This window comes from Camelina sativa, chromosome 4, assembly GCF_030686135.1.
Source record: "Camelina sativa cultivar CO46 ecotype springtype chromosome 4, ASM3068613v1".
NCBI classification, from domain to species: Eukaryota; Viridiplantae; Streptophyta; class Magnoliopsida; order Brassicales; family Brassicaceae; genus Camelina; species Camelina sativa.
In genome coordinates, this window is record NC_141883.1 from 13,952,163 (window position 1) to 13,964,877 (window position 12,715).

The 12,715-nt window shown below is 32.5% G+C and overlaps 3 protein-coding genes across 3 annotated transcripts; all 3 read right to left on the reverse strand.

Moving 5' to 3' along the window:
• Positions 1 to 1,320: 1,320 nt before the first annotated feature.
• Positions 1,321 to 2,500, reverse strand: LOC104780115 (uncharacterized). Its single transcript, XM_010504581.3, has 2 exons — positions 2,082 to 2,500; positions 1,321 to 1,972 (listed from the first exon to the last, which is right to left on the reverse strand). Exons 1-2 carry the CDS (start codon positions 2,424 to 2,426, stop codon positions 1,487 to 1,489), a joined length of 831 nt encoding a protein of 276 aa, XP_010502883.1. The 5' UTR covers positions 2,427 to 2,500; the 3' UTR covers positions 1,321 to 1,486.
• A 4,204-nt stretch (positions 2,501 to 6,704) lies between these two features.
• Positions 6,705 to 8,686, reverse strand: LOC109132663 (uncharacterized). The gene is made up of 3 exons (XM_019244574.2): positions 8,218 to 8,686; positions 7,294 to 8,121; positions 6,705 to 7,210 (listed from the first exon to the last, which is right to left on the reverse strand). The coding sequence occupies exons 1-3, from the start codon at positions 8,569 to 8,571 to the stop codon at positions 6,956 to 6,958; spliced, it is 1,437 nt and encodes a 478-aa protein (XP_019100119.2). The 5' UTR covers positions 8,572 to 8,686; the 3' UTR covers positions 6,705 to 6,955.
• A 1,282-nt stretch (positions 8,687 to 9,968) lies between these two features.
• On the reverse strand, positions 9,969 to 11,924 carry LOC104780113 (uncharacterized). The gene is made up of 3 exons (XM_010504578.2): positions 11,531 to 11,924; positions 10,565 to 11,449; positions 9,969 to 10,483 (listed from the first exon to the last, which is right to left on the reverse strand). Exons 1-3 carry the CDS (start codon positions 11,879 to 11,881, stop codon positions 10,232 to 10,234), a joined length of 1,488 nt encoding a protein of 495 aa, XP_010502880.2. The 5' UTR covers positions 11,882 to 11,924; the 3' UTR covers positions 9,969 to 10,231.
• Between the last annotated feature and the right edge of the window lie 791 nt (positions 11,925 to 12,715).

The window sequence follows — 12,715 nt, forward strand, 5'->3', positions numbered from 1 at the left end:
CTATATGGAAAACTGAAAAATTAGGTTTTGCATAATTTTAAATATTTTATAGTTTAAAATAAATTTAAGATGCCGTCAAATTTTTTTTTAAAGATTTTCCAATATCTATTATTCAAAATTAATTTCTAGTTTTTTTGGTCAAAAAATCTAAACAATAAGAAATAATATTATTTATATTTTTGAAAATATGATCTAAATATATTTTTTATATCTCATGTTATAATTTTTCTTATATTATAATACATAGGTTTTGAAAATAATTTTGAAAACATGTAGGGGATAATATTTATTAATATTTGAATAATATTTACCAATTTTAGAATTTATAGAAAAAAATATTGTGTATATAAATAAATTGAATAACAATGTCAGTTTTATTTAATATTATAGAATATTAAAGGCAAGTAATATTAAGCGATGACACATCAGCTTTTCTTCAAGAATACTTCTCTTTTAGTATATAGGGGATTCTTTCCAATATCATTTGAGGCCACAAATTACCGAAGCAGTGGTTAAGATGACATTTCTATATGTATTATTTCATCAGTTAAAGAAGATAAAAATACTATCAACTACTTAAATTATATATTAAATATTTCATTCTAATTCTTGTTAATGTTAATTATTAGTTCAAATAATTTGATAATAACAAATTTTCAGAAATAGATATTTAAATTAATTTTGTAACATATGTGGATTCCCAATTTAAACTAATAAAATATACAATTAAAAAGGTCTGATTTTTTTACTATTTTAAAATATTTATTGTAATGAATTTATAATCACTATTAATAACAAATCATTCAGCAGTTAATAAAATACCTAAAAATTGTATATTAAAACAAATATTTACATTCAAAGGCATATCGAGTGATAAATAACAAGTTTGGAGTTAAAGTTGATAACATCATTATTTTACCCATATTAGCTATAATTTTTATATGCATTTAGGACTATTTGATGAGATTTCAGGTATAAAAGGTCATTTATCAAGTATTTCAGGTTTAAAGAAGGTTTTATAGGTTTTATAGGTTTAGAGCGATGACACATCAGCTTTTCTTCAAGAATACTTCTCTTTTAATATATAGGGGATTCTTTCCAATATCATTTGAGGCCACAAATTACCGAAGCATATCCTATGGCATTTGGTTTAATATGTTTCTCAAACTTAACTCATGGAAATGCAGAGAGAGAGATTATACATATATATATCACTATCTAACAATCAACCCAAACCACATTTGATCAGATCAACAAATCAAAAAGAGATTACTGGTTATTTGTTGAATGCATTGGGCAACTATATATCGAAAATATTAGTTAAAAAAAAACTAATTTTATTATCAAAAACAGGCTTTATATATATAGTGAGCCAAACATTCTACAGCTCGCTGCTTAAATTATGCTTAGCAGGGCCGTCTTCTTATTTAAATAATATTATTAATACTTTTAATATATATATATTATTTGCTAGGTCGGCCTTTCTTCAGCTAGAGCCAGCAGAGGTTACGTCTTGTTGGGCTGTTGTGGTTTGTTGAGACTGGGAGGATGCCTTCCCTCCATGCTGAATGTTCACAGCAGCTTTAAAGGAGCTTCCACCACCATTAGAACACTTACTTGTGGTGCAACTAGTAGTTGGACTTCCAACAGCTGTGGTACCAGTGCCAGTGGCCGTATTGCCTCCAGAAGGGGTACCAGTACCAGTAGTGGAAGAGGTCTCGGTATTAGTAGTGGACTCTCCAGTTGCGGTCGCACTCGCGTCAATATCAAGTCCTAAAGATGAAATATCAATTTTTTTTCCGCTCTGTGCTGCAGCACTGACAACGAATTGACCAATCGTTTGTGCCCATTTCGCCATAGACAAGATCAACTCTTTCCTTTCTCCAAGCGACATTGTTGAACTGCTCTCTTGCTGGTGGCCCAATGTCTTACCCATTGACATTAATGTTTCCATAACCTTGCTGGAATCAGCCTGGTTACCAAATTAAAACAAACATTATTGAACTATACAGTTTTTTTTTGTTGGAATAAATTTAACATTTTATTCTTAAAAACGAAACAATATTATAGGAAGTTTATACCGATGCTCCGCTTTTGCCACTCAATGCAGAAATAGATGAGTAGAGGCCCTGGGCTTTTCCTTTCAGCTCAGAGTCATAGTTTGCCGACCCGGACGCCGAGTTTATGAAGTTCATGTAAGACTTTAGGTTTCCAAAGAAGCTCGTGTATTGTGGCTTCAATGGACACATAGATTGCAGAAGGGCCACAAACCTCAACATACCTTTGCAAGCGAATGGCCGAAAGTCTCTGTTCCTTCTGGGAAGTTTCCTCAAGTAATGCCTCAATAAGAAGGTCCCTTGCACTTCGTATACCTCACTTAATGCTACTAGTAACAATAGACCTAATGCTAGTGAAATTCTTGCCATTTTTTAGGTTTTTTCTTTTATCTTTTTTTTTTTTTAATGTTTATTTATTTATTTATTTTTTTTTGTTATGGGATGATTTAAGTTCCTTGGAGGATCGGTTTATAAAGATGCTTCAATGGTCTAAATTTAGGTTAGATATCAGAGAAAATTGTGGATCGAGTTAAGGTCGCAAGAGATTAGCAAAATTTCTAGGTTTTATTGTGAATGCTCTCCGAGTTTTAATCCTTGTCATTATTATTTTGGAAAGGATACTTTTTCGTGTATGGACTACTGTACTAGGTTACCCACCCTTTGTGTGCGGACGTGCGGTAATGTTTTAATAATACAAGTTAAGTTATAGGGGCGCCGGGCGTATGTAGAGAGGAAAAGGGTTGGGTACGTACGTGTATACTAATTTTAAAATTTTTTCAAAGTATTTATTTGCTAGGCTAATTGGTAATCGATAGATGTTGAAAATGAAAAGTTGGATTCTCCCATTTCTTATGTTTACATGTCCGTGGCTTTCATATTTTTTTTTTCATTTTTTAGGAAAACGATTTTAAATCAGTAAAGTAAATCATAAAATTTAATATATGAATAAAAATAATATGTTGTGAATTAGTAAATTAGAATTTTAGTTTAAACTTACTAGATCTAAATTTTTTGTGATAGATAACTAATATGGTTTAAAACATTTATGAAAATCAATAGAAAAAGTCATGTAATTTCAGAAATTTAACAAATTTCATTTTTTAAATTACATTACTACTAAAAGTTTTCCATATACTAATACTGTGGTTTCCGCAACATAACAACAACGTAATGAATTGCTATGTAATTATATGTCATATATAAATTTTCAGTCCAGTTTTATTTAGTAATGAAACTATAAAATTATAAATATCATTTTAAGATTGTTCCCAAAATCAAAGTATATACATATAGTACCCGTATAATTTAGTTACGAAATAAATTTGAAACAGTGGTTAAGTTGACATTTCTATATGTATTATTTCATCAGTTAAAGAAGATAAAAATACTATCAACTACTTAAATTATATATTAAATATTTCATTCTAATTCTTGTTAATGTTAATTATTAGTTCAAATAATTTGATAATAACAAATTTTCAGAAATAGATATTTAAATTAATTTTGTAACATATGTGGATTCCCAATTTAAACTAATAAAATATACAATTAAAAAGGTCTGATTTTTTTACTATTTTAAAATATTTATTGTAATGAATTTATAATCACTATTAATAACAAATAATTCAGCAGTTAATAAAATACCTAAAAATTGTATATTAAAACAAATATTTACATTCACAGGCATATCGAGTGATAAATGACAAGTTTGGAGTTAAAGTTGATAACATCATTATTTTACCCATATTAGCTATAATTTTTATATGCATGTAGGACTAGTTTGATGAGATTTCAGGTATAAAAGGTCATTTATCAAGTATTTCAGGTTTAAAGAAGGTTTTATAGGTTTTATAGCAAAAATGACCAAAAGACAAAGAAAATACGTTTCAGGACAGATTCAGAGCTTTACAGTACATATCACTTTTGAAGACCTTCCAGAACTCACATTTTGACGAGCTTGGTGTCTATGGAAAGCTGAAAGAGTCATCTTTCTCCTCGAAGTGGAATCAAGTCAATCCATTAAGCCATCCGGAGATATGCCCGATTTACCGAGACGTGTTATAAACCGACGTAAGGAGAACCAACCAGCCGATGGGCTTTTATTGAATGCTTGAACAGCAACCATCACGACGGCCCAGTCCAAGCCTCTTCCGCGGTCCAGAAGCCTTTTTCATCGCCTCTTGTCCTGCACTCAAGAAAAAGATGTTCCTACCCTTACAAAACCCTAATCCTAGACAAAACCCTATAAATACTCTTCAAGACCTAGGGTTTCCGGTGTGACTTCAAGTGCTCTTCAATATGGCCTCCAAAAACGCCGCTGCCGTGCAGCCCTAGCCAGGACTAGAGAAGCTCTCTCTTCCTCGCCATTCCACTGAAGCTTGAAGATCCACCATCTCTCTTTCTATTCTTTCTAGTTCTTTCACACTTTCTTGCTTTTGGGATCAAATTACTTTTGTGACAACTAGAGAAGTTTCCTTTGAATCTCTTTTTGTTTATTGATTCGTTTTGATGCTATTCTTTATAATATCAATGTCGTTTCTTTGCATCATGAGCGAGTAGTTTTATTTGTTTGGTTTTATGGGGTGATTCAAGGGAAATTCATAGTTCGCTTCAATTATATTGTTATATCTCATTTTTGGTTTTATATTAGAGCAATCCCATTGCACAACCCATGAGTATGTCTTTTATTTTTGGTTGTGTTTTATTTGCAGGTTGTGTTTTATTTCTGGTTCTGTTTTATTTGCAGGTTGTGTTTAATTTTTGGTTCTGTTTTATTTGCAGGTTGTGTTTAATTTTTGGTTGTGTTTTATTTGCAGGTTGTGTTTTATTTTTGGTTGTGTTTTATTTGCAGGTTGTGTTTAATTTTTGGTTATGTTTTATTTGCAGGTTTTGTGGTATATTTCTATCATTCTATGTTTTTTTCTTTTTTTATTGTATTCAGTTTTAAGTTTGTGGTTTTTTTAGGATTGTAATATATGTTTTAAAGTTTTTTTTAATGTAATATATATTTTTTTTTAAAATGTATTCTACTACTAGTTTTATTTTCCTAATATTGCATAACTTATATAACCTACATTTAAAAACATTATAAAATATACTTTAAACACTTTTTTAATATAAAAAACTAGACACCCAAAGATGACTAATGGGAGGACAAAATTTAAAAGTAAGGATGTGAAGAAATTTGTATTATCTTTAGTATTATTTAAAGATAGAGACACTCAAATGAGTATGTGCATTGGGTTTGCATGTGCTTGGATTGATCACCAAGTGCTGATCTAGAGAACGGGAGCGTTAACCGAGTTATCCTACTTCTCCGAACTAGTGTTATACCGAAACCTCGCGTCGTAACCTGCGTAAGTTGAGTTGCGGAGTTTAGTGAATGTATCAAACTTGTTTTACTAGCTGGTTGACATGGGTCGTTGCCTGCAAAAGTTGAGTAACGGAGTATGAAGACTTTAGACTTTCATTCTATGACAATAGCATGTTAGTTCATTAGTGTTTCGTAGTTGAGAACCTAGACCAAAATTAGTAGTTACTTGTTAGATCTTGACACTTAATATTGCTTAAAAACATGAAAACCCTAAGATGACTCCCAACACGCCCAACGCCTTAGTCTTATAGTTTTAAACCGCTTTTCTTTACCTGCAATAGATATTAGGAAAACCAAAACCCCAATTAATCTCTTATTTAGTCTTAGCCATAGTTCTTTCTGTTTTAATTCAATTTGTGTTAGCTATTACTCTCTGTGGGATCGATCTTAAAATACTACATTGATTAACTGTGCACTTTCAGTCGTCGTGTGGTCTTTTCAGGTAAAAGATTTGAAGTGAAATTCCACACACATCAAAAGTCTTATACGTACTTCTCAAATAATATTATATATATACTATATATATAATTTATGTAAGAAATCATGTTAATATATATATATATATATATATATATATATATATATATATTTTTATAACAAAATCATGTAATTTATTTAGTACTGACTTTTTTTTTGTTATTAATAGTGATTATAAGCTCTCTAAGTTTTTTTTTTTTTGGCAAACTATAAGCTCTCTAAGTTCAATACAATAATTATGCATCCAATCGGAGTTTCTGAATTTTTAAATTCATTAATAGAAATGTATGAGTTATATGAAAATTCGTTTTTCTTTGATCTATTTAAAAAAAAATACTAGTAAGAAAAGATTCTAAAAATGACATGTAAATACTAAATAGTGAAGAGACAGAAAAGTAAACTTACCCAGAGAAAAAAAAATATATATAGAACATGTAAAAACGAGAGATAAAAGATCAAAAGTGAAGAAAAGAAAAAGAATTTCGAATCCAAAGCACTCAAAGAAGTGGGTTTCAACAATTAATAAATTCACTCAATTGTCAATATTTGCGTAAAATGTTACTATTGATTTTTTTATTGTTAAGATAATTTTTTTTAGGAATTTTAAGAAATCATCACCGAAGTTTTTTAAATTGTTGTATCCACCACCGCAGTTGTTGTGCTAAGAAACATGTTATGACTTATGCCATAATCACATGAACGATACGAAAACTTGTTTTTGTGTCATCTTTGAAGTGTATAAGAGAAACTAATACATAAAAAGAAACTTGTTCACATATTGAAGGAGACGAAAGATAAATTCAAAATCCCTTTTATAGGTATATCACTCACTTTTGTATGTTACCCATACAACGCGGTTACAGTCTATCTTTGTTTTGTTTTTTTACAGAGTTAGTATTTGCATACATCGGTTTATACCGATCTTAGTTTTATTTACAGAAAAAAAATATATATAAATGATCTAGCTACTTATTATAATATTTGGCATTACTGGTTTTGTCTTTCTTGGTGATCTTTTGGCATATTAATGCAACTTTTGCCTTTGAACTCAATTGTTCTCGACCATCCTTGCACTGCCTTGCTGCTGAGTTGCAGAAGAAGATAAGGATGAAGACGAACTTGAAGAAGCAGCAGTCTCCACAAATTGGGTGGTGACTTTTTCCCACTTTGTGATTGTTTGCTTGAGCTCTGACTGTTGTGTCGATGACGCTGTCTTGCCACTCACTATTTTACTGTTGATATCTTGTATTTGTTTGAGACACTTCATCATTTCATCTTTGCTGGTTTCCATGTTGCTCTTCATCTATCATACCACAAATATATAATTTTATGACTTAATATTCAATCTTAATCAACAGGAATGACCATAAATTAAAGTTTACGCACCTTTGCTGATTTGACATTCTTTGAACCCACTAAAGCCATGGCTTCAGATAGTTTACCGGTGGCTGCTGCTGTGGCAGAGACATAGTCCTTTGATGTTTTGGAAGCAATGCTTGAGGAAGCTTGCATGGAAGCCTTCAGTTTCTCGAAGAAAACCTTGAGTTCCGTCTTTGCGGAATACTTCTTCTCGAGTTGCGTTATGAATGACATTACTTCTTTGGAAGTCTCACTTTCAACTTGTTTCACTGATATGGTGGATGAGCTCTTAAATGAACTTTGGCTCGATGATTTGGATCGGTTTTCGCTTGTTGTCTTTGTTGCTGAATTAGCCGAGAAACTACTTTTGCCGCTGATGCTTCCTTTAGCATTTGCGTCTTCTGTAGCACTTTCACTTCCTTTAGAAGGTTTGGCCTTGGGGGTTTCACTCGGACTACCTGAATTTTTACCTGTAGTGTCTTTGTTAGCTCCACCAGAACTTGCACCGCTCGATTCTTTTGTCTTGGATTCAGCAGAACTTGCACCACTGCTTGATTCTTTTGTCTTGGTAGAAACACTTCCAGCTTTAGTTGATGAGGCTGAACTACTTTCGGTGTTTCCAACAATAGAACTGTCGTTAACATCGACATCAAGGCCATAAGATCCAATATCGATGGACTTTCCTTTCTTCTCGGAGGCCGACTTCACGAATGTAGCGAGCATTTTAGTCCATTTCACCATAGAACCGATGAACTCTTTCTTTTGCGTCAATGTCATTATCTTTGTATTCTTCTTCTGCTCAACCAAAGTTTTTCCCATTGCCAACATGGTAGCTTTCAAACCACCAGCATCAGCCTGTTCATACAAGCATCAATTATTATACAAAAAAGGGAAAAAAAAAAAAAAAAAAAATCTTTAATACTATATGAATAGAAATGGTGTAGGACTTACTGATTTTTCGCCTTTACCGCTGCTTATTGCAGACATAGCCTTGAAGAGCCCATCACATTTGGTTGTCATCTCGGTGTCAACGTTTTTCGATGAGGCCCATGCAGTTTCGATGAAGGACATGTAAGACTTGAACTGTGTAAAAAAGTTTTTGAACTCTGCGGTTGCGGGACAGTTACCTTCTAGGTTGGTCACGAACGACAACATACCTTTGTTAGCGTAAGGCGTAAACTCGTTGCATTGTTTTGGGAAGTTCTTCCTTAAGTAAAGTTTTAATAAGAATGTTCCTTGTGCTTCATAGATCACACTTGATGCTACTACTAACATCAGACATATCCCTAGTGAAACTCTTGCCATTTTTTTTGTTTTTTTTGTTTTTTTGTTTTTTTTGGTTTTTCTCCTTTTGGGATGATTTTAGTTTCTAGGAGAATTGGGTTTTATATAGATGCTTAGATATTCTATTTTTTTAAGTGATTAGGAGAAAATGGTGGATTGATTTAAGGTTGTAATATAATAGCTAAAAAGGTCCTCATGTGTTTACTCTCTATTTTGATGACAATTTCTATAGCTGTGATGATCCGCATTCCTCTTCAATCTATATTTAGATGGATCAAATTATAATGCAATTGACTTATATCAAATTTGTGCGACAATCTTTAAGAAAAATCCTTGTGGCGATACTATTCATCTAATTTTGTAATTGACAATATAACCGGTTTTGCATATCTTATGATCCACGTTTTACCAATTTCTTTGGTTTTTGGTCTATGCAAATAGTTACATCTTTGACTATGTACTGTATATAAGTATATGGTCTTTTTCTAGCTAGACTCTAGTATATGCTCCTACTAGATTCATGTGTCCTTTTATCGTGTTGAGCTTACTCGCATTCATATGGTACTCGATCTTATCACTGCATTTAATTAGGATACTCGATCTTATCACTGCATTAAATTAATCTGACTAATTTATAGTGCTTGCAAGAAAAATTAATTAAAAACAAAAACTTACAAATGTATTTCCTATGGTGTAGTTCGGTCTTTCTTCTCATTTGTAACATGTCCAAACAATGATGTTTTTTTCAAAAATGCAAATAAGACAATGACTTAAAACTGATCATTAGTTTGGCTGTGTACATATGTTTTCTCTAATTTCAGTGAAAAGCCATGTTTTCACTAATTTGCATATCTATGATCCACGATTATTCTAGATTATATTCCACCCCATTGTAGAATTATTTGTAAATTCAACAAAGTTATATCAATTTTCCAATACGTAATAATAGTAGAATCTGAATATTTTATCATATAGAAAATTATGAACAAAAAATACTTTTAAAGAAAACTTTAAAAAATCAAAGGAGACATCTCAAATATAATTCTAAAACAAAGATTTTTTTTTATGCATTCCATAATTCATACTTTTAAGTTTCAAATCATCTCATTATTCTTATTATTTTAAGTCTAAATTTATTAAATTAATCTGACTAAAATAGTTAAACCTTAGAATCGAATACGTGAACAATAAACCCAAAAATTTATTTTGAAAAATTCGTTTGATTCACGTTAGCGGACCTAGCTTGTAGTACCTTGGACATTAAATCAGATGGGGCTTCTCTAGCTTGCCACAAAATGAAGAGATGAGATGAGGAGCAATTGCAGCGCTAATGAACTGCTCAGACCAAGCCTTAGTGATTATTAATGCCCATTCATGAAGCAAAAAATATATTTTCTCTATATCATTTGGAAAGGAGAAAGAGAAGTATCAAAACTTTATTAATGTGAACTCACTCACTGAGACTCACATGAGAGTGATTGTTACAATCTATATTTGTCCTTATAGAGAAATATTCCTTGCAGAGGACGATCAGCAGATCTATGCCTATACTGATCTTGATTTTATTTACAAAAAAAAAACAAAAATGAAAATCTAAATTTATTGTATAGCTAGTAATTATAAGATAAGGTATTTTGTTTTGGTGATTTGTTGAGAATGAATGTAGATAAGCCTTTTGAGTTTAGTTTGCCACCATCTTGCCGGTGGAAGATGTTGAAGACGTCTGGGTCTGAGTTGCAGTCTCAACGAATTGGGTAGTGACTTGTTCCCACTTGGTGATTGTCTGCTTAATCTGCATTTGTTGTGCTGGTGTGCATGTCAAAGACCCTTCTTTCTTGCCTTTGTTCTGACTCACAATTTGACTGTGGATGGTCTCTAACTCTTGGAGAGTCTTCATCACTTCTCCCTGGTAAGTTTCCATAGACTTTTTAACCTGTCAAGAAAAAACATTACGATCGAAAATGGAGTTTGCAATTGTGAATCACAAGATAAGGGCAATGTCTTGTTCCCGCACCTCAGCTGATTTGCTTTCAACTCTTGACCGAATAAACGCCATGGCACCAGATACTTTCCCAGCAGCAGATTTAATCCTAGTAAACAAATCTTTTCCTTCTTTGACGGGAGCAATCATTGTACCCTTGAGTTGCTCGAAGAAGGCTTTGTATTCTTCCTTCTGCGGGCATTTCTTTTCGAGGTTCATTATGAATGATGAGACTTGTTTGGAAGTCTCAGCCTCGACTTGTTCCACATTTACGGTGCCGCTCTGACTTGTTTCGGTATTTTCACTAGCGGAGCTCTCACCGTTAGCTTTAGTATCCGTAGAGGAAGTTTCTTTTCCACTTGCAGCGGATGAACTTTCTCCGTTAGTTTTAGTATCCTTAGTGGAAGTTTTTTTTCCACTAGTAGCAGAAGTTTTTTCATCGGTATTTTTAGTATCCTTAGAGTCAGTTTCTTTTCCACTTGCAGCTGAAGATTTTTCATCAGTAGTTTTATTAGCCTTAGAGTCAGTTTCTTTTCCACTTGAACCAGATGGGCTGCTGGATGGGCTTCCACTAGGACTGCCCGAGTTAGATTTTGATTCTTTAGTGTCTTCGGAAGAGCCTTTACCTTCAGAGCCAGAGCTTTTGCTTTTGTCGCTTGAATCTCCTTTCTCAGTTGTTGAAGTTTCACTCGAAGAAGAATCTTTTGTGCTCGTTATCATTGTGTTTGTTATGCGAGCAATAATCGTTTCCCATCTTAAGATCCCTTCTTTGATTTCTTTTTGTTGTTCTGCTGATAGCTTCATTGATTCTTCGCTCTCCTCCTTTTTGCGGCTGCCCAAAATCTTAGTCGCAACAAATCTCATATACTTGAATGTATTAATGACTTCCATTTTCTCTTCTTGAATTTCCTCTTTTATCTGGTATATATTTGCATAATGAAGTAAAATTAGATGGTTCATTAGCCATAAATATAATCTTCACCTTGACCAAAAACTTACCGTTCCAATCGCAAAAGATGATATGGCCTGAACGAGGCCCCCGGCTTTGGCCTTCAAATCGCGGTCGTAATCTACTTGGTCTTTTCTTTTTATTGGGCAAACATACTTGGCGTATGCCCTAAGTTTCTCAAAGAAGACCTTAAATTTACTTGTCTTGGGACATTCCTTCTCTAAGTCTGATACGAAGACCATCACTACTTTAACGGTGTAACGTTCCACATCCTTCAGCGTCTTCGGATCTTCAATCTGAGGCAAGCTTGGCTTAAGCTTCAGGTGTGCTGAAACGACGTCCAGAAGAGCCACAGATGCTAAAAGGATAGTGAAGCATAAAAATAGTTGAACTCTTGCCATTATTCTAAATCTTGTGAGAAACAAAAGAAGGTTGTGTAAAAAATGGATGAATTGAAACGGAATTCTTTGTTTGCTTTTATATTTATGTTTCTCGTTCTATGTTTAGAATCATTGATCCATTGACCATTGAAAAATTTGTGGATTAATATTGCCAAAATAATAGTAAGAGTTTCACAAAATCATTTATGGTCATGTTTTACGATACTATACGTCGTACATGCATTGGCTATTTTTAGGAAAATTTAAAATGATTTTTTTAAATTTCACAACAATAACTTATAGCTATGTTAAAATATCATTTCCATATCAAAATTTTAACAAAATTCTTCCTCATATAATTGATTAAACTACTAGAGAGCAATATAAAAAGCAATTAGATATTCTTTTATTACAATAATGCTTTGACCAAGGTGTTTTATGAATTAGCTGCATATTATAATAGTGTAAAAATTAAAAGTGAAAAATAACTTAATTTTACTAACCAATATAATATTTATATCAATTTAAGATAATTTAGTGTTTACCTTTGTTATTATAAGAGTTATCATTAGATTACTGAGTTGTCTGGTTTGCTTGCTTTTGTGTATTGTTTGTGTATTTCTTTTTGCTTGTGTGTATTGTTTGTGTATTTCTTTTTGCTTGTGTGTATAGCCCAGTAGATGGGAGCATCATCTCACTGAGTATTTGTGATAATACTCATGCATCTCAATTGTTGTTTATGGTGCAGGTAAAGGCAAAGTGTGATCGTGGAATCAAGGCAATGAAAGGAAGATGTTCTAGAGGCTCGTTGATGTGTTATATGGCTACTGTCAGGTTGCTAGAGTTGGGTCCTTA